Genomic DNA, 24,570 nt, shown 5'->3' on the forward strand with positions numbered 1-24,570 from the left:
TCTCTCTCTCTCTCTCTCTCTCTCTCAAAAATAAACTTTAAAAATTTTTTAAAAATTAAAAAAAAAAAAAGAAATGGCATTAACACTGATCACAGAGGGAGGATCCCACCAAGGGTCTGTGACAGGAGACTACAGACAGATTAACCAGAACAGGCATGGGAAGGAGGCGGTGGGGGGAGATTTTGAGATGGCAGAGCAAAGGGAACTCAGTGACTGGTTGGTGAGGGGAGTGAGTAATCAAAGATGCCTGTAGGACCAAGTCTGAGGGATCTAGCAGATGAGGGTTATGGTGAATGAGGAGTTTCGGAATCCGTCTGTAAGCACAGATGGCCAAGGTCCTGCCTCTTTTCCTCACCAGGGTTGGACTTTGGGGTCAGCAAGCCCCGTGAAGCCTGAGTCTCCACATCTCTGGGTAGAAGGAGAGCCTCCTTCGCTGACTTGAGGCCAGTCTCTCTCACATGGACAGTCACATCGACAACTGCTGCTATGGGAGCTTGCCGGCCGCTCAGCCGTGTCCTGCTCCTGGCTTTGTTCCAGTTAAAGCAATTTCATTTACAGCAGTGAGGGGCCCATTGAGACCGAGTAACGTGCTGGCTGCCAAGGGCACAATATATTTGAAACTAAAGAGAATATCCCACCGGCTATAACTGGAGGGTACAGTTGAGGTCAGGTTTCTTGCAATAGGTGTACCTGTTTGTCTGAGTTCTGACTGGCCGTAACTGTTGCTAGGCTGACTCCATTTTTATGCAAAATTTGAAAGTCAGTATGAACTAGTTGTACTAGACTGACTTCTTAAAAAAAAAAAAAAGTATCTCTCCTGATTCATCTTCATTTTGCTGTTTCCAAACTACAAAAGCTATTGCATATATATATATATATATATATATATATATATATATATATATGCAACATTGTATTAAATTTGATAAAAATGCTCTAAAAGTTCAGGGTTGATTTATAGGTGGCTGTCAGATACTGTCAGAGAATAAAAGAGAGTATCTGTATCTCAATGGAGAATTGTATACCGATGAAATAATTTCTGCTATGGAGTCAGTCAGTGGTCTCTACAAATCGCTGATGTTGGCCTTTGTCTAATTTTTTCAAATCTGTATAGAATGTTTAGTTAAGTGGCGTTTTGGAGACTTGCAAAAGATTGGCAACAATCCTTAATCTCTCTTTGTGGACCAGTGAATAAACCTCTCTATGACACTGTCCAAGGCGGTCCTCTGCACAGCGCGGGCCGCCCACGGTGAGCCATGGGGCCTTGCAAAGCCCTCTTGCTCAGCCGGTGTCCTGGGGCCTCCAGATGAGTTAAGATCGGCACTGGTGTGGGGATAAGGAAGTACCACCTCTGCCAGCCTCCCGGGAGACTGCTGCTATTTTGGCCTGTTCCACGTTCCCTAGATTTGCAGAGAATAGATTTGTGAAAGGGGGTGGGGGGGAACGAAAAGACGCCCGAGCCAACCCTGAGAAAGAGGACAGAAACAGTGAGCGTAGCAGTTGCTGGAAGCTTGGTGCTACAAACAGCGCAATCTGCCACCCCCATTTGTTGATCCCGCGTGCCATCCTTCAGTTGGCCCTGCTGCTGCCAGGAACCACCCCCTCCTTTTTCCATCTGAAGGCAGGGAGAGAGGTACTGTGGCAGTGTTAACTCTTCCTGCCCTAAAGCCTAGAGTTCCTTCTTCGTGCAGCGTATGCCATGGTAGGATCCACACAGGTATTAGAATAAAAGAACTGCGGAAGTCGAAGGGGCCGAGGGAATTTTCTGAGAAAAGCAGCACTCAGCCTTCCCAGATTAGACCACATGTGACCGTGGAGGGAGGAAACTTGAGTTTGGAAGAATGATGATCTCTAAGGAAAGCTGCCTTCGCCTCCAGCCTGGGATCTGGTCTGCATACCTGGCAGACCAGCAGTGATGGGTAGAGATGGTACAGGGCCAGAGACACCTGCTGAGTTCTGCTAAGGAGGAAAATAAACATAGGAAGAAGAGGCCTAGGAAGAGGGAGAAGGGAGAATAGTGTAGCATCCTTCAGAAGGCAGCTGTGATGTTTTACAGGGTAAACTGGTTAGTCCTCATATGAATGAGCAAAGAGGATGCAACCACTTTTTAAGTTTTTAAGGAAGTCATTCAAAATCACATATAACATCTTTCCTGTCTTGCTTCACATGCTCCTGAGGAAATGAGGGAGGAGCTCAATCCGGGGAATAGCGTGAGGTCCAGCAACGTCAAGAGACTACTGTTAAGTGCCTGAGGGAGGTGACTACGGGTAGAGATTGGGAACACTTTGTTCAGATTAAAGGGCTACAAATTATGACTTTTAACGAATTTTCATATCTAAATGCTTGGGACGGGGCCCGGCACGTCATAAACACTGTGTGTTCATTCCTGCTGCTGCTGCTGCTGCTGCTGCTGCTGCTACTGCTATTATGGTTGATTATTAGAATTTTTCAGAGGTAGGAGTCATGTAGAGTGTCTTTAATCAGAAATTATATTATCAGAGTTTATGCAAAAGGCTCATATTCCTCAGCTTAGAAAATATAAAGTGGAATATCCTTTGAGGAGCCTAATTCTTAGAAATACCCTCTGCCCTGGTTGGAAAGGGTTCTGCTTCTCTGTGGGTGTGTCCAGGGTGGAGGAGGGCTTTCCGTCCAGAGCCCAGGGAGGAACCTCTGCCATCGGGAATTATGTGAAGTAACCGCCGCCTTTATGTGAAATGATGAGTGTCATAATGAAATTGTGTGTCCTTATTTAAGATTTGAGAGCCACAGACTTCAGCATTTTTAGGGAACTGCCTGGTGATCAGAGACAGACAAGGTGAGCCCAGTACCCAGGAAGGGGACTGTCCCAGGTACTTTCTCAAGACCTGCTCCTTTTCGCCTGGCTAACCTACCCCGTCCTCCCCTGCATATATCTGCATTTTATACATTTTTTAACGTTAGACTCAAATTCGTTGGAGGTTATTTTGCCAATCCCCACCACTGTTCTCTGGGCATCTTCTGATCTAAATTTCTCGGAGACTGTCGGGTCCGTCCTGCACAGTTAAATGCCACTAACATGTTACTGATAGTACATGAAAGTGGTTCCGAGCAGTGCCTGAATCATTCCTCATGATTTGTGCTTTACCTGTTTTGTCTCATTTACCCTCAGTACAGTACAATACGATACGATACACTACAACACAATATTTCCCCCATTCTACGAATGAGTTAATAGAGGCATAGAGAGGCTAAGCAAAGTCACATGTATGAACCAGACTGCCTGGCTTTCAAGCTGGAGATTACAATCCCTTTCCGTGTCTAGCTTCCTGCTTGGCCCTTTTAGTCTTTGCTCTTCCCCCACGCTTTGTTAGCCTTGTCTTCTCAAATAGATTCGGAGCTCTTCAGAGCATGGTGCCTCACCCTGTTTCTTCGAGTGTATTCTCCCAGGCTCCCAGCATTCAGAGTTCCCTAAGGGCTTCAGGCGCGCGGTGGGCCAGGAGCAGGTTCTCCTGACTGGGATGACCGGGTGCCATTGGTTGCAGGCTGAGCTGAGGTTTTTCCCAGTGTGAACTCTCTCCTGGACCCGCTCCAGTTCTTGCTGGCGTGTCAGCCTCCGACTTTCTTAATGTTGACAAATGGTTCCCAGCTGCACAAGCAGTGGCCTCGCTTCTTCTCGGCCAGTGCCAGGGAAAACTTTTCTTTCAAGAACAAGCAGCAACAAGTTGGTATTGGCAGAGGAGCCCCAGGCAAATCCCATTTTGTCCTTTGCCTGTGACCTTCCACTCTCTGCCACTGACAGTCCCTGTGCTGCCCATCCCCCAGCCCCAGACCCATCTAGACCTGGCTCCCCCATTAAAACAGGTCCGGGCCTCTGCCCTTTGTCCCCAGTCCTTAAGTCTGCTAATTACTAAAGATCTGGTCAACAAAGTCCAGTTTATAGGGAATCCCTCCTGGTGACATATTTGGGTTTTAAAAGGAGATAACTCCTTGACTGCTCCGCATATGGGAAGGCAAAGGAGATCCTTAAATGACAGGCCATGTGGGAAGCAGGGCTTGGCTGCAGAAATGACTCTGGATCAGGAGAATCCTGGTTTCCAATCCTGACTCACCTCTCACTAGCTGTGTGACCAGGCAGCTTGTACGAACCCCAGTTTCCTGCCTGTCAAATCGCACAGTGCCTGGCACAATGAGAATTAGCACCCAGGTCAGTGGTAGCCCCTCAGTGAGTGTCTCTGTAAAGTCTCTTCCTCCCACAGGAGTTTCCTCACTCTCCGTGGGTATGGGTGAGGCCAAGAGTACTCATCTGTCTGTCGTTGTCGAATTAAGAACATAATTATTTTTGCATTCTGCTTAGTTGTAAATTGTTCTCAGCTTGGGACTTTAAGAAATATTTATTTATTGTGAAATATAGTTTATACACAGAAAAGTACATGAAACACACATGTGCAATTTAGCAAATGGTGATAAAGGTGTCTCCCATGTAACCACTACCCTGATCAAGAAAAACAAGTGATGAGGTTTTGGGGTGATAGTGGGTCAATGGCCAAAAAAGAATTCTTGGCGACGTCTTTGGTGCAAAAGGGTGATTTTATGAGAGCACGGGGACAGGACCCACCAGCAGAAAGAGGGGCGCTGGGGTTGTGAAGAGTGGCTCCTTATATGCTATGGGGCTGGGGGAGGTAAAGTCAAAAGGGAACTTTCCAAAGAGATTTTCATATTCTAAGGACTCACAGATTACTGGAGGTCTAGCTATTGTCAAGCTAAGGCATTAACATTAAGACAGTAGGGAGTTCCTGGAGAAAGGTTTTACTCTGCCTGCCTTAAGTGTGTGTCAAAGGGCTGCAGGTTATAAGGAAATCTAATTTTATCTGCCATTTCCTTCTTGCCTTTGTTTCCCACATCACTATGGAGGGGAGGTTGATGCTGGGGCTCCAGGAAACTCAGTCTATAGGTTTCTGGAGATTAGGCTGTTGATAAGATTGCCTTTGTCTTCTAATTTACTAAGATAGTTGTGAACTGATGGAGACTTTATCAGTTTAACCATTTGTTTTTGGTCCTTTCCTTTGTCCTTGGGCAGCCTGGAGTGCCTGAGGAATGCCACACACATCCCACCTAGGAGGGCTGGGTAATGCTAGACTGTGCTTGGCCCTCAGTTTGCCTTATGTTCCCTCATCACTAAGTGGTGGCTTTATATAACACAGTGATTTGATTCTCAGCTGGGGCTGATTTTGCCCCCAGGGGACATTTGAGCCTTTTTGGTTGTGGCATCTGGGGAGGTGCTCCTGGCACCCAGTAGTAGGGGCCAGGAATACTGCTACTAAATACAGCCCCCCAACAGCAAAGATTATCCTGCCCCAGATGTCTGAGTCAGGAAAGCCTGCTGTAACACAATCTGATTAGCCATTGTGCAGAACACCCGATTTTTAGAAACACAATGCTTCAGCAGGAGGTGAACTTTTAGGAAAAGATTTGGGTGCTCAAGAAACCTGTTAGTATCAATACTTAGATTTACATAACACAATATCAGTAATCCTATGCCACTCAACTAATTGTTCTCTAGGGGGTTAAAAAAAAAAAAAAAAAGCCGGCCAGAATTTCAGATGAAGGATCTGAAGTTAATAGCCCTTCTAATAGTATCAATCGGTTTGTATTCTTTCATTGTTGCCAAATGCTTTTAATCTCCTCTGTCAATTTGCACCAGTCTTGGGACTCAAATACTAGACAAGTTAGTAGAAGCCAGATGTGTTCCATTTTGCTATTAATTAAGTCGTGAATAAATTAAATACTGTACCCTTTCCAACAACTTGTCCCAGCCCCTATGCACTTGTAATGGTCTTCCCTTTATTGCAGGATTTGGTTGTCCGTATTGTCTTTATTCTTGGCAACCTGACCGCGAAAAATCACCAGGCTCGTGAACAGTTTTCCAAAGAGAAAGGGAGCATCCCGACCTTGCTGTCGTTATTCCATACATTCTACAAACTGGACCTGTGCGCCGAGGAGCAGGAGGGAGGAGCCCAGCAACCCAAGGTGCAGAGGTCGCGGGCCCCCGCGGAGGACGTGCTCATCAAGCTGACCCGAGTACTGGCCAACTTAGCCATCCACCCTGGCATCGGCCCGGTCCTGGCCACCAACCCGCACGCCGTGGGCCTGCTCCTCGCCACGCTAGGTAAGGCTGCTCCCAGCAGGGGAGACAGTTCTGTGGCTCCGGTGCCCCTAGGGGTTTAGTGGCACCACTGGCTCGCTTTAATGAGCCTTCACAGCTGCAGGAAGGAAAATTCCTCCACTGTGCAGAACTTCCTCAAAGGTAATACAGGTAATATTTTTTAAAATTTGTGAAAAGAAAAGAAAAAAAGAGAAAGAAAAAATTGTTACTGAATCCCATTGAATTGTACACCTGGAAAGGGTGAATTTTATGGTATGTGAATTTTATCTTTTTTTTTTTTTTAAGTATACTGGAGGCACCTGGGTGGCTCAGTTCTTTGAGTTTCCAACTCTTGATTTCTGCTCAGGTCATGATCCCTGGGTTGTGGGATGGAGCCCCACATCGAGCTCAGCTCTGAGCATGTAGTCTGCTTGGGATTCTTTCTCTCTCTCTCTCTCTCTCTCTCTCTCTCTCTCTCCCTCTGCCCCTCTTCCTCGCTTGCATGCTCTCTCTCTCTCTTTCTAAAATAATAATAATAAAGTATACCAATCAAATTACCAAAGATTGGCCAAACTAACCACAAAGAGTTTAAAATCCTTAATTTTTCCTGGATTAGTCCATGTGATTAAAGTTTATTTATATTTTTATTTTTCAGGCTTTCATAGTATCTATAATTATGGCCCCCAATCATTTGTGTCCCATTTCCCCCCTTTATTAGCCATCTCACTCTTCCATAACAAAATACCACAGACTGAGTAGCTTAAACAACAGAAATTTGTTTCTCATGGTTCTGGAGGTTGAAAGCCCAAGGTCAAGGTGCCTGCCAGTTGGGTTCCAGATGAGAGCTCACCTCCTGGCTCGCAGACAGCTGTGTTCTCACCCTGTCTTCACATGGCATTTCCTCAGAGTGTGCACTCAAGAAAGAGAGAATGATCGCAATCCCCACCCCCCCCTCTTTCTCCCCCTCCTTATAAGACCACCAATCCTATGAGATAAATAGTCCACCCATACGACCTCATTTAACTTTACTTCCTAAAACCCCTATCTCACATACAATCACATTGGAGGTTAGAGCTTCAACATGTGTATTTGGGGAAGGGGCTGCATTTCAGCCAATAGTATTCTGCTCCTGGCCCCCTGCCCAAAATTCATAATCTGTTCTCATAGTAGGATTAGTACCTCATAAGAAGAGACACCAGAGAGCTTGCTCCTGCTGTCTCTTCACCATGTGAGGACACAGCAAGAAGGCGGCCATCTGCCAGCCAGGAAGAGTTCTCACTGGAACCCAATCATGCTGGCATCCTGATCCCAGACTTCCAACCTCCATAACCGTGAGAAAATAGATTCCTGTTATTTTAGCCCCAAATCTGTGGTATGTCATTACGGTGGTCTGAGCTGACTGAGACAGATGCACCTTTTGAGTATTAATTATTGTGGGTTCAAATGCTTGTAAGCACATTTAAAGCATTATTAACTATTTACTTTTGTGGGGCTAAATGCACATAAAGTGCTTGGTGCTGTTCATGATAGATGCCTCACAGCTGTGAATGCCTACCCTCTTGCCCCTGATGTCAGTCACTATTCCTTCTGGCCAAACGTGTAGTCCTACAGAAGGTGGTGATACAGAAGAGGTACCCCCCCCTTTTTTTTCTGGACAAGCTAATGAATTGTCCTACCAAGGCAAGAGACAAAAAAACAACAGATTCCCAAACACTGCCCATGGTCTAGCGTCGTCAGTGGGGGGTAGCAGGAACCAGGGCTCCTAACTGGCATTGCTACATCCACCAAGAGATGAGTCTGAAGGCTGAGTAGAAGGCAGGGACAAAATGACTCAGGGCCTTATATGCTAAATAAAGAGTTAATTCCTTCACTCATTCTTGCATCCAGCAATTATTTATTGAGCACCCCTATGTGCCAGATTCTGCTCTAGGTGCTAGGAATGCAACAGTGACTAAAACAGATACATCCCTAGTCTTGTGGAGCTTCCATTTTAGTCCTAGAAGACAAACATTAAACACTGAACAGGTCAGGTGATTATATGTGCTATGGAGAAGATAACAGTAGGGTAAGGGGAGGGGTGCTTGGGAGATTCGGTTGAGTGTCCGACTTCGGCTCAGGTCATGATCTCACAGTTCGTGTGTTCGAGCCTCCTGTCTGGCTCTGTGCTGACAGCTCGGAGCCTGGGGCCTGTTTCGGATTCTGTGTCTCCCTCTCTCTGGCCCTCCCCCACTCATGCTCTGTCTGTCTCTCTCAAAAATAAATAAACATTAAACAATTTTTTAAAAAGTAAGGTAAGGGGAAGAGAATAATGGATGCTATTTTATATAGGGTGATTAAGGAATGTGTGCTCAATAAGGTGATGTCTGAGCAACAACCTGGAGGATGTGAGGAATAAACCAAGTGGATAACTGGAAACAGAGTATATTCTAGACAGAGGGAGTAGCAGCAATACAAAGGTTCAGTCAGGATCATGCTGATATGTTAAAAAAAAAAGGGGGGGGGCAGGAAGACCAGTGTGGTTGGCACTGGGGACCTGGGGGCTAGAACGTCAAATGAGGCCAGAGACGTCAAGATTAGGGCTGCCCAGGTAGGGCCTGATGCCCACGTAAGACAAGTGACCTTAGCTGACTTACTATTCAAGGATCATCGTGTTAAGGATGGGCTCAGGGAGGAAGCTGGAAGAAGAGTAGCCAGTTAAGAGGTGAGGGATGGGCTAGGTGGTACTAGAGGAGGTGAGAAGTGATCAGAGTCTGCGTGTTTGGAGGGCAGCACTGATAGGAGTTATGGATAGAGTTTGCCCCCAGGATCGTTCTGTTGCGAGGTGGAAGTGTGGGGAACAGACTGGAAGTGTGGGGAACAGACTCGCAGGGTGGAGCCCCCAGAGAGCTCAGGAACACGGCAAACCAGTGGGGGTGAGAGAAGCTCAGCTTGCTGGTGTGTTGGCACCTCCACTTTACTACAAACACAGGGCCTAGATCAGCCCAATTTGTCCAGACCCCCTGGCTGGAGGGACCGAGCTTAGAGTGTTCTAAAACCTGGCCAGGAGTGGTCCTCTGCTTTGGATGCACTTGCACGCAGGAAGCGTCCTGGGAAATAAAGCAGCGAACAGTGCCCTTGCACAGACCTTGCCTGGGACAGTGGCTTGTCCCTGGGGCTGCTGTTGCTGCAGTTAGGATGTCATTGTTTCTGCCCCTGCAATGAGCCTTTGATACCCTTTTCCTTACTGTGTTTCAGAATACAAGTCAATTGAGGATTGCGAGGAGCTGGTGATCAATACTACAGCCACAATCAACAACTTATCTTACTACCGAGTGAAGCATTCCATAATTCAAGACAAAAAGCTATATATTGCTGAATGTAAGGTTCAGTGTTGGGTTTGGGTGGATGAATATTTAACATTTTGACTCTATTTGCTAAACACAGACCTGGTGGCATTCCTATTTTCCGATTTCTGGTACAGATATCAAAGAGCCTCGTTCAATTCTAAGAAATTGGAATATGGGGAAAAGTTAGTGTCCAAGTTCTTGCTAAAGTCTCTTACAGTTTGTGTTTTATTATTGCTTTAAGATTTTGAGTTATCAGTATTTAGTATAATACTGGAGCCTAATAGCCTTTAAATTAAAACTTAAATTCACTGGTTTTATTTCTCTGGTCCCCAAACCCAGTGCTCATAAAGCTTCTTGTGAGTAATAACATGGATGGAATCCTTGAAGCTGTGCGTGTTTTTGGAAATCTCTCCCAGGACAATGACATCTGTGATTTCATTGTGCAGAAAAATGGTGAGTTAATGATACTCCGTGTTCATCAGCATGTACTTCTTGCCAATAAACAGCTAAGCAGTTCTAGAGCTTGGGTCATGACAATGTGATACTTGTTTCTGCTTTGGGATGAGTAGTGCTTGACATGCCGTTCCATGCATGTGGAAGGCTCTCCACTCGATATGCCAGGATAGATCTGGCCAGTGTTCTCAGGGTTCCCCTCTCCCTTGTGCATGGTCTTCCGAGTTCTGAGATGGTGTGTGTGTGTGTGTGTGTGTGTGTGTGTGTGTGTGTAAGGGAAACAATCTATAGTCATTATTACTGTCCATGAGAATGGACTCAGTTGACATTCTCCTTCATGTACTAGAATGTCCATTACAGCCCTACTTGTAATAGCAACAAATGGAAAAAACCTAAGTGTGCATACATCATGATATGTTCATGCAACAAAAAGTTCTACATCAATTAAAATAAATGAACTAGAGATTCGTGGATCAACATTGATCAGCCTCAAACATAATATAGGAGCAAAACAGCTAGTGATTGGAGGGTATATACACAATAATGCCATTAATATAGGTTTTAGAACATGCATAACGATCTTGAGTATTGTTTATGTAATGTATAGTAATGATGTAAAGGTACAAATGACATTTGGAAATTGTAAACTCCATACTTAAGACAGAAGTCACCATTGGAAGGGAAGGCATGCCCAAAGATATAAAATTGGATCTGTAACATTTTTTTTTTAAGTTTATTTTTTTATTTTGAGGTCGGGAGGGGCAGAGAAAAGGAGATAGAGAATCCAAAGTAGGCTCTGTGCTGTCATCCACGGCTCAATTCCAAGAACCATGAGAGTATGACCTGAGGCGAAATCATGAGTTGGTCACTTGGGGCACCTGGGTGGCTCAGTCAGTAAAGCGTCTCTTGATTTTGTCTCAGGTCATGATCTCACGGGTTTGTGGAATCGAGCCCCTAGTCCAACTCTGTGCTGACAGCATGGACCCTGCTTGGAATTCTCTCTGTCCCTCTCTCTCTCTGCCCTTCCCTCCACTCATGCTTTCCCTCTCTCTAAATAAATAAATAAACTAAAAAAAAAAAAAAAAAGTCCAGGGATGCCTGGGTGTCTCAGTCAGTTAGGCTTTGGCTTTGGCTCAGGTCATGATCTTGCAGTTTTGAGTTCGAGCCCTGTGTCAGGCTCTGTGGTGACAGTTCAGAGCCTGGAGCCTGCTTCAGATTCTGTGTTTCCCTCTCTCTCTACCCCTCCCCCACTCACACTCTGCCTCTCTCTCTCGCTCTTAAAAATAAATAAACATTAAAAAAATTTAAAGAAAAAAAGTCGAATGCTAAACTGACTGAGCCACCCAGGCACCCCTGTAACATTTTATTTCTTTTAAAAAAAAATTTTTTTTTCAACGTTTATTTATTTTTGGGACAGAGAGAGACAGAGCATGAACGGGGGAGGGGCAGAGAGAGAGGGAGACACAGAATCGGAAACAGGCTCCAGGCTCTGAGCCATCAGCCCAGAGCCTGACGCGGGGCTCGAACTCACGGACCGCGAGATCGTGACCTGGCTGAAGTCGGACGCTTAACCGACTGCGCCACCCAGGCGCCCCAACATTTTATTTCTTAAGCCGGGTGGCAGGTACACAAGATAAACACCTCTATACATCTCAAATATTTCATGTAAGTATAATACCTAAAACTTCCTAATTATCCATGGTAGCAAATTTAGGTAATACAGATATTAAGGAGAAAAAGCAGCAGCAGCAAACTGTCACCCATAATCTCACTCCCCCAGAGATAACTGTTAATGTTTTGGCGCATTCTTTAGATTCTTTTTTTTTTTTTTTTTTTAATTTTTTTTTCAACGTTTATTTATTTTTGGGACAGAGAGAGACAGAGCATGAACGGGGGAGGGGCAGAGAGAGAGGGAGACACAGAATCAGAAACAGGCTCCAGGCTCTGAGCCATCAGCCCAGAGCCCGACGCGGGGCTTGAACTCACGGACCGCGAGATCGTGACCTGGCTGAAGTCGGACGTTTAACCGACTGCGCCACCCAGGCGCCCCTAGATTCTTAAATACACACATGTATGTGTCTGACCCATCAATGGGACCAAAGTCAGAACAAGATGGCCACCTCTTAGGTGATAGGGTGGAGGCAGAACACACTTTATCCAACCTCCCCCAATCTTTTGCCCAGCCCCTTCTGGGGGTATAAGAAACCAGGATAGATGGTTCCATTTCCTAGGTGTAAAGGAAAATGGTTCCTAGAGGTGGGAAGCCTGTATTGCCCTGAGCTGCCCCCTACCCTGGAAGTCCTGCCTTGCTACAGGCCAGTTTCCAGCCATCTGAGCAGTTCTTTTACAAGCCCTGGAAGACTTTAGAGATCTCAACAGGAGCCTACTTCCCCCCCGGGGTTCTGTATTTAATTTTTTTTTAATGTTTCTTTATCTTTTTTGAGAGAGAGAGAGAGAGAGAGAGAGAGAGAGAGAGAGAGAGAGAGAGAGAGAGAGGACCAGTGGTGGGAGGGGCAGAGAGAGAATGGGACAGAGGATCTGAAGCAGGCTCTGCGCTGACAGCCCTTTGCAGGGCTCGACTTACGAACCACAAGATCATGGCTTGAGCCCGAGGCAGATGGTTAACTGACTGAGCTACCCAGGCACCCCCAGGGGTTGTGTATTTAAAGAAAATTGCTGCAAAGGTTCAAAGGGGCCCTTGAGAAGAATCAGATGTTAGAGATGAATGTCACCTGTGTGGTTGGAATTTGTGATTTTTTTTTTTTCCCCCTTTCTACTGGAAGGGACTATATCATTGCCCTGGGGAGGGAGCTGCTGCCTGGGTCAGATGCAGCACTGCTGGAGGACCAAGGACTTGGGGGATGGGGAGCAAGTTCTAGATGCAGTGGATGTTGGCAAAACCACAGCTGGGCATGAGTAAAGCCTTAGGTAGAATGGATTAAGTCCCCTAGCAGAGTTTCCGGTTTTTCGAGCCACTCCCCATTTCCCCCTTTGCCATTTATAATCTAAGGTACAGCTGGGAACCCTGAGCCTTATTGGTCCACATTTGTTCTCTGTCCTCCCAGTACACAAGTTCATGATTGCACTGCTCGATGCTAAGCATCAGGATATTTGCTTTTCTGCCTGTGGCGTTCTCCTAAATCTCACTGTGGATAAAAACAAACGTGTCATCCTAAAAGAAGGAGGTGGCATTAAAAAGTAAGTTTCAAGGCATGGAGTCCTGACTCTCAGATGTCAGAGGGAATGGTTTCCCATGGAGCTTGGGCCCCTCTCATCACTCTTCTGGGGTGGAGGTATTTCAGCATTTGGAACTGCCAAGCTACGGGCTGAAGAGGAAATTTAGGTGCCACTGGACTCTTAAAACCGTTCAGAAGTAGGTTATTGCTACTTTGTAGCTACTTAAATTTATAGATGTGAAATGTTAAAAAAACCACTGAATTACATATAATACATATTAAATAATACAGGATGATCGTCATTATGCTAAAAATACAAAAATTAAAGAGATTCTGACCAATAACTTTTCTTTTTAAGTTTATTTATTTTGAGAGAGATAGAGACAGCTTGAGTGGGGGAGAGGCAGAGAGAGAGGGAGAGAGAGAGAATCCCAAGCCAAGTTATGCACCGTGAGATCATGACCTGAGCCAAAACCGAGAGTTGGACGCTTAGGTGACTGAGCCACTCAGGCTCCACTAACAACTTCTTAATTTGAGTTTTATTGACTTAGGTTGGTGGATTGTTTAAGACATTTTGGTCCTACCGATTGGCAGCTGGCCTGCTTGGTTTGCAAAACTTTATGGAACTTCAGTGAAAATATCACCAACGCTTCATCATGTTTTGGAGATGAAGACACCAACACATTGTTAGTCCTGCTACCATCATTTTTAGGTAAGACTCCAGACTGTGAGTCTGTGAGTTTTATCAGAGTAGGAGAAATGTTCTTTTCTGTGACCAGCATGGGTAAAGATTGGTATGTGTTTGAGTAGCTGTGTAAATTTGGAAATATCTGAGAAGAGGCAGAATGTTATTTACAATGGGGACACAAGGACTCCAACTCATTGGATTCTGTCATGGTTTTTTTCTGTGGCTTTTCTCATTTTTTTCTTTTCTGAATTTTTTTATAAACTGCCTAAATACCAGATGTGAGCATAAATTATTGGTGTTGTTTAAAAATATATAACATTGGAATTGATAAAATATGGCTAAAAGTTACTCTCAAGTCATGGTTTTAATGGATCTATACATTTTAATTAGCAACTATGTTATGTGGAGGAGGGTCTGTGAAATTATTTGACATTACAGTGGGGTTCAGACCATTGAAAGGGAAGAAATCACTGATACAAATCAAAGGAAAGGATAGTTTCTTATGTTAAAAAAAAAGTTTTTTTAGGAGAATTTTTTTCATTCTGGATTAGGTCTAAAAACAATGACTTAAATAAGTGAATGTTTTCAATAATCCTTTTTCTCAAAATGGAGACCATGTCTGTACCATTGCCCAGCCACAGTGTTGCATCTGCAAGGCCATGTGGAAGCTCTCATTGTGGCTCAGAAGCTGTGGATTCCAATGCTGGTGTTTTCTTGTGGTGTGATTTGACCAGAGAATTTCAGGACCTGTCTTTTCATCTCTGAGATGGGGACATGATAACCCTAGCCCTGCTCTGGGGAGTAGTGAGGATCAAATAAGCATCTGAGTGCATAATGGAAAGACCACAGGGCCCATAGCACTCCGTTCTGAGTTTAAGCCCTTGCTTTTGTCACGTATAAACTTTTAATGTTGGGCTTAACCTCCCTGAATTTATATTTTTTCATCTCTAAGCTAGGGACCATTGATGGCCACTTTGTGGAGTTGTTAGAATATAAAGGAGGAGACATTGTACAGAGAGCCTGATAGAGTACCTGACACACAAGGAGTCCTCAAAACAGGGCTGTGAAAGTGCTTTGTAAATGCTAAGTGTTGTAACAATGTTATTAAACAGGAACTCAGAACCAGAAGTTACTTGAAAGAATCAGGATTGCTAGATGGATGTGAAATTTGCTCTTTTCAGGTAAATCTAATTTTGTGGGTGTAGGAGTAAGAAAAAAAAATGAACATGATTTTAAATCACTGAGGTTCACAGTCTGCTCTGGTAACACTGAGCTTTCTCAGGTTGCCAGGAGCAGAAGTCTGTGCTCAACTTGCCTTAATTCAGTTCTCAAGTGGGGCAGAACATTGGAATTGGGTGTGGAATTTAAAAAACACACACTCTTGTCCTGGCCCCATCCCCAGGCATGCTGATTGAGGAACTACAGGGTGAGGCCAATTGTCTGTGTTTTTTTTCAACGTTCCACGGGTGAGTTTGCTATGCAGCCAGGCTTGAGAACCCCTACCTGCTCAGTGAAGGAGTTTCAGGGAAGGGTGCACAGGGAAGAAAGAAGCCAGGAAATAAACACATTGCCCAAAGCCTGCTGGAGGGGCACTCAGGACCTAGAAGGTCGTTCCGGATGAAACCAGAGTCCCTGAGTGACCCCTTCAGTGGCAGGCCATCATCTGCTCCACCCTGCTTGAAACTCAACTCTGCTCGGTCTCCGCTGTGATGCAAAAAGTCCCTAGAGGCTCCTGCTTGGTCATGCTTCAACTCTCTCGAGGCTTCTTAGTGCTGCCCTCAGCATGTGTCTCCTCCGTTGTTGGCACGTCTTTCTGTGTGTCTCCTGTTTGGGGAAGAGGTGTGGTTGCTTTCCTGAATCACTCCCTTGGGGTGTAGGGCTTTCAGGGCTAAGGCAGCAGCTGCCTGTACCACAGCCTACCTGTGGCTTCCTTCCCTGGCTCATAGGTCCAGAGTGGTCAACCATAAATAACAAAATGGTGGGGACATGTTACATATGGGCCCCTTTGAATTTTTTTTTAATTAAAAAAAATTTGTTCTGAAGTTTATTCATTTTTGAGAGAGACAGAGTGCAAGTGGGGGAGGGGCAGAGAGACAGGGAGACACAGACTTCGAAGCTGGCTCCAGGCTCCCAGCTGTCAGCACAGAGCCCGATGTGGGGCTCTAACTCACGAACCGTGAGATCATGACCTGAGCCGAAATCAGGTGCTTAACTGACCGAGTAACCCAGGTGCCTCACATAAGGGCCCCCTTAAACCCCGTGTGGGCACGGGCAGCTTCTCAGCAGAATGCAGTACCTGGCAGGCACTTCATTCTAGTAGCCCCTCCCTCAGGCTTCCCTTAGAACCAGGGCAGGCTTCTCCTTGTGCTTCCCCAACCTCTGAGCCTTTGCATGTGCCTATCCCAGCCAGGTGCTGCCCGTCCCTGCAGACCCTTCTCACACAGCTTTTCAAGCCCACAGTGTAGTCATAGGAAATCTGTACTTCTTAAATAGCAATCGTGAACTGTGTAACTTCTCCTGTGTTATTGTTTTGTAACTTTTATCTTGTTTCCCCACTCCAACTGAACCACTTTAGGGAAATGATATTGCCTCATATGAAGTAGGTCCTTGATAGATGCCTGTAGATTGGCTTGCTTGCTTGCTTTCTTTCTTTCTTTCTTTCTCTCAAGTTTTTTTATTTTGTGAGTGAGAGAGAAGGAGAGAGCATGAGCAGGGGAGGGGCAGAGAGAGCAGGAGAGAGAGAATTCCGAGCAGGCTCTGTTCTGTCAGTACAGAGCCGGAGGCGGGGCTCGGTCCCAGGAGCCATAAGATCATGACTTGAGCCAAGATCAAGAGTCAGATGTTTAACAGACTGAGCCACCCAGGTGCTCTGATTGACTAACTTTGTAAATCCTCACCCAAACCCATGGAAGGGAACTGTGGTGTGGAGAGCAAAAATAAACACATTTGATCAGGGAGACACAGTGTGTCAGGGATTTCTCACGTGGTCACTAGGCCCTCCTTACAAATTCTAAGGACTGAGCTCTTTCCTGGTGTTTGCCTGTGCGGTGCCAGCCTCAGACCCTTACCTCTGACAGGGCTGTAGTATGTCTGACCAGCCAGGACGCAGCAATTAGTATGGATAGGTGAGTGAGAGTGTACTGGAATTCCAGTTGTTTCACACAGATAGCTAAAAAGCTGGTCATTTTGAAAACAGAATGAGCTGTTAAATCACAAAGCCCACATTGAAGTGTGCACTGCTTTTAGAAATAACAACAAGGCAATTGATACAGTAATAGAAGTTAGCCAACTTTTTTTTTTTTTTTTTTAATGGGTGACTGAGGAAAGACAAAAAAAGGAGAAAGTAAGGGTCCTTAACATGGTTGGGACATTGGGACGTTGATGTTCTTTTTGGAAAGTAGCTTAAAAAGAAAATTGTCTGAAACGTCTTGATGTATTGCAGTCACTGCTTATAAATTCATCAGTAGTGTGTTTACCTTGATGTTTATCTTAAGTGATGTACACAAGTCTGGCACACTGTTCTACCGTGAGCTTCTCTCAGGAGAGCTGGTAACTGGTGATCAGTGTGTGCAGTTTACTAACACAAAGAACACAGGTTATTTTATGTTCATCGTAACATATGTTCAACTTAGCACCTAGGTTGTGAGACAAGGGGTAGAGTGAGGCCTGGTGTTCAAGTTAAAGGATCACATTAAAGGGGCTCCTGGCTGGCTCAGTCAGTGGAGCATCCGACTCTTGATCTCAGGGTTGTGAGTTCAAGCCCCATGTTTTAAGTAGAGATTACTTAAAAATGTTTTTCTAAAAAAATTAGAAGAAAATAAAGGATGACATTAACAAGTCCACACTGAAGAGCATGGACTGTGAGGACTGGGCCTTATAACAGGAAAATAATCAAACCTTCTTAGAGCTACCTGGTGCTGAACAGAAAACTGGGAGATAGTGAAGTAAGAGAAGCTTTAATTGACGCTGCAGGATACTTAAACTACAACAGAAATCGTGATATAATGATCACTGAGGAATTTATTGTTTTGGGTTCTTTACTCCTTTCTATACCTTTCTAAAACTTTCCTTTAAATTCTAGTATTAGAAGTATGCTGTTCACACAGAAAGCTTAAGAATGATTGGTTATCAAAATCAGTGCTTTCCATCCTGTGTCCAACATCTTTAAAAAAATGAGGTGGTAGCAAAGAAAGAAAATATCAGAATATATTACATGCAGTAAGACTAAGTATTCTATTGTGAAATGGTTGTTAATTGTAAATAAATATGTAAGTCATAATGTACAGTCCTGACGTATGTATCTTTTAGGTCAGTCAAGAGTTTGAAAATCATAGATATAAATTGTTCTTGAATTTGCCTCTGCTATTGTTTCTTAAAAAAAATTTTTTTTAATGTTTATTTTTGATGGAGAGAGAGAGAGAGAGAGAGAGAGAGAGAGCATGAGTGGGGGAGGGGCAGAGAGAGAGGGAGACACAGAATCCAAAGCAGCGTCCAGGCTCTGAGCTGTCAGCACAGAGCCCAATGAAGGGTTTGAACTCGAGAACAGCAAGATCATGACCTGAGCCAAAGTCAGACGCTCAACCGAATGAGCCATCCAGGCGCCCCCTCTGCTATTCTTTACTGCAAAGACTACACATTCCAAAATATAATATCTAGTGTAGTAGGGCACTTTCTTATATATTTGCTGTATTTACTTTCAAACTTCAGACTGCTTTTTGCTTTTACTTGTAGCTGTTGCGCCACTTTTGTTTCCTTGTCTAAACCAATTTTACAATTAATAGGGTTCGAGTGTGGATTAACTAATCATAGGCCAGACCTCAAGAAAAGTAACACAGTCTTGACATTAGATTGAAAAAAGCCCTAAAACACCCAAATAGAGATTTGCTAAATCCACTAAATCCAACTAAAACCTGTGCAGAGGAAGGAACTGCCAAGTGCCTGGGCAGCCGGCAGCCCTAAGCCTCTTTGGAAAGAAGGGCATTAAATAAGAGAATTCATCGTCTGACATGAGTTTGTGCTCAGAAAACCTGGAAAAGAGTGAGCAGGAAGAGGATCGAGAAATCTCTCAGGCTTCTCATGTCTGGAAGTAGCTCCATATTGGCTTTGAAGGCCCAGAAGGCCGTCGGCATTCTCCTCCCCTCGAGGCCCTGGTTAGCTTGTGGGTGGGGAGGTCCAGGTTTGCCTACAGGAGCTGGGAGTGCCTCAAAGGGAGTGCCTTGCTGAAGTGTTTGTGTCTGTCCAGAACTTATCTCTGAGCGGCAAGGCTGTCCTCTTGGTTGGAGGAGAGGTGGGGGAGGTCCAAACTGGGATTGCAGGCTGCCTTATCTTACTCAGGGTACTGACACTAACACCAACACTGCCAAGGTACAAAGGATATATGAAGATACACAGTGCAGACAATTTGATGTAAACAGTAATGAAGCATTTGATAATGGGATTTTAATTGGCCCTATTAAAAAGTTTGCAAGTTACGTAAGTAGCAATATTTGTGGTCATTTTAGGGCTTGGTGGTTACCACTTACCATGTCTGCCTCAGCCACAGACCTAGGAAGTGGAAGAGCCAGTCTTCTGACCGGCAGGCCAATCCATTTTCCTAAAATCCTTCACATACGGGGTGCGAGGCCCAATATAAACAAGCAAAATATTGGCACAGAACGCTTAGTGGCCATTTATCTTCCTATTTGGGTTGGATAGACTTTCAGTGTTTACAGAATTCAGGGTGCCCTTGGAATAAGAAGCAAATTAAGGTTGTAATTTTTTTTTTTTTACTAGTGCTTTTCTACATTATACGTGGACTCACTTGGGATTCTAATACTACTTCACTACTTCAGATTCTCAAAGTCTCCCATGTTTCACTGTTATTGGTGAGAGCATAGGGGCCTTTACAAAGAAGTACACTGAGGCTGCTTTAAAGCCAGCAAAATTGATTTTCAAATCAAGTGTCAAATTCAACTGTGTTACTTTCCGAAAAGATTTCCTGACTCCTTTTAGATGTGTCAACCACTGAAGTAATTCACTTTTCTAATGTGCAGATAAGGAATATCTATTAATATTTTGTTTCTCCTGAGAAACTGTGATCTGACTTTTGGATGTGGATATAAACACTTGGGGATTAGTTGAAATAAGAGCTCAACTTAATCCAGGATTTTTTTTTCTTTTGAGAAGATTATTGTCCTTTTTATAGTGAAGAACTACTTCTATACTTTTTTTTTTAATTTTTAAATTTATTTATTTATTTTGAAAGAGAGAGCGAGTGGGGGATGGCAAGAGGGAGAGCATGAATCTTCAGCAGGCTCCACAACCAGTGTGGAGCCCAACTCTGGGCTCGATCTCACAAACCGGAATGTCATGATCTGAGCCGAAATCAAGAGTTGGGCACTGGACCACGCAGGTGCCCCAAGAATTACTCCTATAAAAAACAAATGTAACCCCCAAATCATATCTGTGTTATATTGAGATGAGAGATGACCCAGGATGAATTTAACTTATGCCATCAAAATTTAAACTTTAACCAGTAGGATTATATGCCAAAATAATTGCTGTAATTTTAATTTTTTGGGTGCAGATGAAGAACTAGCACTGGATGGCAGTTTCGATCAAGACCTAAAAAGCTATCACAAACTCCAGTGGGAAACGGAATTCAAACCTGTGGCCCAGCAGCTCCTGAACCGAATTCAGAGTCATCATACCTTCCTGGAACCACTGCCTATTCCTTCTTTCTAACATGATGTAGATTAACAACAGAAGCAAGAAGTCAGGTCTCCTTCATTCTTACAGAGTGGTAACATGCATGAACATTTGTTTTTCAGTATGGACAAATAGTGAAAGTTTTTCAGATACTGATTTTAGTGAGTAGTCTAAGTATCTTAGAAGAAATAGGCATTTCTTCTCGTTAGGTAGGTATTATGGAAAAATGAATATAAATGTGCTCTCTGCTATGAGAAATGTAAGATGAAAATATATTCACAGTTTTTCAAAGTACATGACTTCTTCTTCTATTCTGTATTAAATACTTCGGTTCCAGTCTTAAAGTCTGGATTTAACAACTTTGGAATTTAAGTGTTTGTCAGTTCAGTAAGTGAACCGTGCAATGAAGACTCCTAGATTTTGTATCTGGGCAGAACAGTGATCAACACTGTGAGGACCACATCACTACATAACCGTCTGTACTAATTCTTTGTCCTCTAATAATAATTTTCTGGTCAGGTACCAGTATTTTTCTTGTTTTCATGTTAAGAGCGGGAGTAAGCAGAAAAATTTAGAGACACTGCTTTGGGCAATCTACTCTATTAAATAAGTAAAATAGATGAAAAAGGGAGTATTTTACCTCTTTCTTTTCATTTGAAATAAAATGACTAGACCACACAGTCCTTCTAGTTGTAACTCTCTGTGATTAGGGAGGTGATAGAACATCCTCAAAAGGGTATAGGCTTAGGTAAATGGCAGATCTCAGCTTGAATCCTAGCTATCTCCTGTGTGGACCTTGGGCGAGCAACTTAATTTCTTTAACTTCAACTGTAAAATGGGAATAGTAAAATAGGAATGTTTTATTCTAGTGCAGTTTGGGAAAATAACAAAAACATTAAATGGGCAAGTTGCCTAGCATAGTGTCTGATGTGTAAGTAGGTGCTCAATAAATTATAGCATGGTGATGGTAATTTTTTAGTTTACTATTCTTTGCAGGGTAAGTTTGGCCTTTGAAAAAATGATAAAAACCAAAGAAATTGAGATTATTATTCTATATTAGCCAAATGAAGATTTGGAAATAAAAGCAGATGCACTACTCTGCTTGGAGAAAAGCTGTTATGAATGGCTCATCTCTCACCCTACAAAATACCAAGACTAATGGGAAGAGGGCATGTACTCCAGACTGGATGGGCTCTCAAAGACCATTAGAATATAATATCTAAATTTTCAGGAATAAATAGACTTTCCAAGGGCCCTTCTAGTCTGGGCCTAGTCTCTGACAAGGGCTCAGCAAAATCCCCTAGGGACACTTATTGTATACCTTATTGTATAGTCTGAGGGGCTGATCTCTCAAAACCATTTAAGGGTCTAAGTCTTTTTTTTTTTCTTTTTTTTAATCCATAGCAGGCCATATATTCTACTTTCACTGAAAAAGATCAAACTATTTCTCCCCCCAAAACAGCCCCCTCAGTATTTATAACTAATATAATAACTCATGGTGGAATACCATTATTCCTATTCTCCATATAAACTCTTCACCCTCACACTCATGTGCAAGCTGGACCTTTTGGAACAACCTATCTGCCTTCCCCTTCGCTTTTTAAAAATATTTTTTTAGGGATCTCTACACTGTACATGAAGCTCAAAATCACAGCCCTGAGATCAAGAGTCACATGCTCTACTGACTGAACCAGGCACCCTTTTTTTTTTTTTTAAGTGATTAAAAAAACACATAAAATTTACCATACTATTTTTAAGTGTACAGTTTAGTAGTGTTAGGTATATTCACATTGCTCTGCAACAGAGCTCTAGAACTTTTTCATCTTGCAAAACTAAAACTATATTCATTAAAAAAAAAAATCCCCATTTCCTCTTCCCCCCAGCTCCTAGCAACCACCCTTCTACTTTCTGTTTCTATGAATTTGATTAGATACCTCACATAAGTGGAATCATATGATACTTGTCTTTTTGTACTGGTTTATTTAACTTAGCATAATGTCCTCAAAGTTGATTCTTGTTGAAGCATGTGACAGGATGTTCTTCCTTTTTAAAGCTGAATAATATTTCCTTGTATGTATATGCCACATTTTGTTTATCCAGTCATCCATCAGTGGACATTTGGGTTGCTTGTACCTCATAGCTATTGTGAATAATTCTGCTGTGAACATGGTGTGTAAATAGCTCTTTGAGATCCTCCTCCTTTCAACTCTTTTGGGTATATACCCAGAAGTGGAATTACTGGATCGTATAGTAGTTCTATTTTTAATTTGGGGGGAATATCTATAATGTTTTCCATTGAGGCTCCACCATTTTACATTACCACCAACAGTGCACAAAGGTTCAAATTTCTTCATATCTTTGCCAATGCTTGTGATTTGTTTTTTATAGTAATCATCCTAATGGGTGTAAAGTGATAATGTCATTGTGGTTTTTATTTGCATTTCTCTAATAGTGATGTTGAGTGTATTTTCATCTGTTTGTTGACTGTTTATATATCATTCCTGGATTAATGTCCATTCAAGTCCTTTGCCCATTTTTTAGTCGGTCTGTTTGGGTTTTTTGTTGTTGAGTTGAAGGAGTTCTTTATATATTCTGGCTATTAATCCCTTATCAAGTATATGATTTGCAAATATTTTCTCTCCTTCCATAGGTTGTCTTTTCACTGTTGATTGTGCCTTTTGATGCACAGAAGTTTTTTGTTTGTTTTTATGTATGCCTGTCATGGGGCTCAAACTCATGACCCCAAAATTAAGAGTCACATGTTCTACTGACTGAACAAGCCAGGTGCCCCATTGATACACAGAAGTTTTTAAGTTTGATGTAGTTCCATTGGTCTATTGTTTCTTTTGCCTTTGCTTTTGGTGTTATATCCAATAAATCATTGACAAACCCAATGTCCTGAAGCTTTTTCCCTATGTTTTCTCCTAGGAGTTTTATAGTTCTTATATGTAGGTATTTAATACATTTAATTAATTTTTGTGTATGGTATAAAGTAAGGGTCCAACTTCATTCTCTTGCATGTGGATGTCTAGTTTTCTGAGCACCATTTATTAAAGTGATTGTCTTTTCCTCATTGAACAGTCCTAGCACACTTGTGCTTAATTTGACCATACACATGAGGGTTTACTTCTGGGCTCTCTGTTCTATTCCATTGCTCTGTATGTCTGTCTTTATGTCAGTACCACACTGCTTTGATTACTATAGCTTTGTAATGTATTTTTAAATCAGGACATGTGAGACCTCCAACTTTTTTTTTTTTTTAATGGAAGTATAGTTGACCTACCATATTATATTAGCTTCATGTGTACAACATAATGATTCAACAATTATTTACATTACAAAATGCTCACCAAAATAAATGTAGTTACCATCTGTCATCATACAAAGTTATTAATAACATCATTGACTATATTACTTATGTTGTACTTTTCATCCCCATAAGTTCTTTATAACTGGAGGTTTGTACCTCTTAATCCCTTTTACCTACCTTGCCCATACTCCCATGTCCTCATCTCTGTATTGTTCTCTGTACAGAGATTGTTCTCTGTATTTATTAGTCTGTTTCTGTTTTTTATTTGCTTGTTCACTTGTTTTTTAGATTCCACATATAAGTGAAATCATACAGTATTTGTCTTTCTATGTCTGATTTATTTCACTTAGCATAATACCCTTTAGGTCCATCCATGTTGCTGCAAATAGCAAGATTTCATTTTTTCTTACTGCCCACTAATATTCCATTGTGTATATATACCACATCTTCTTTATTCATCTATCAGTGGATGCTTAGGTTGCTTCCATAACTTGGCTACTGTAAACAATGCTGCAATAAACATAGGGGTGCATATATCTTTTCAAATTAGCGTTTTCTTTGAGTAAATACCCAGTAGTGGAATTACTTGATTGTATGACATTTCTATTTTTAATTTTTTAAGGAACCTCCGTACTGCTTCACATAGTGACTGCACCAATTTACATTCCCAAAAGTGCATGAGGGTCCCCTTTTCTCCCCATCTTTGCCAACACTTGTTAGTTCTCGTCCTTTTTATAATAGCCTTTCTGTGTGGTATGAGGTGCTATCTCATTGTTTTGATTTGGATTTTCCTGATTAGTGGTGTTGAG

At 42.9% G+C, this 24,570-nt stretch overlaps 1 protein-coding gene across 1 annotated transcript in view; it reads left to right on the forward strand.

Moving 5' to 3' along the window:
* ARMC2 (armadillo repeat containing 2) overlaps positions 1-22,124 on the forward strand; it is a 102,279-nt gene extending 80,155 nt beyond the window's left edge. The window contains exons 14-19 of the mRNA XM_032593234.1: positions 5,830-6,145; positions 9,356-9,478; positions 9,787-9,900; positions 12,966-13,098; positions 13,628-13,788; positions 20,330-22,124. Of these exons, the coding sequence (XP_032449125.1) occupies positions 5,830-6,145; positions 9,356-9,478; positions 9,787-9,900; positions 12,966-13,098; positions 13,628-13,788; positions 20,330-20,487 (1,005 nt within the window). The 3' untranslated portion in view covers positions 20,488-22,124. The remainder of the gene's footprint in view (positions 1-5,829; positions 6,146-9,355; positions 9,479-9,786; positions 9,901-12,965; positions 13,099-13,627; positions 13,789-20,329) is intronic.
* The last annotated feature ends 2,446 nt before the right edge of the window (positions 22,125-24,570 follow it).

The sequence above is a fragment of the Lynx canadensis genome, chromosome B2 (genome assembly GCF_007474595.2).
Source record: "Lynx canadensis isolate LIC74 chromosome B2, mLynCan4.pri.v2, whole genome shotgun sequence".
NCBI lineage: Eukaryota > Metazoa > Chordata > Mammalia > Carnivora > Felidae > Lynx > Lynx canadensis.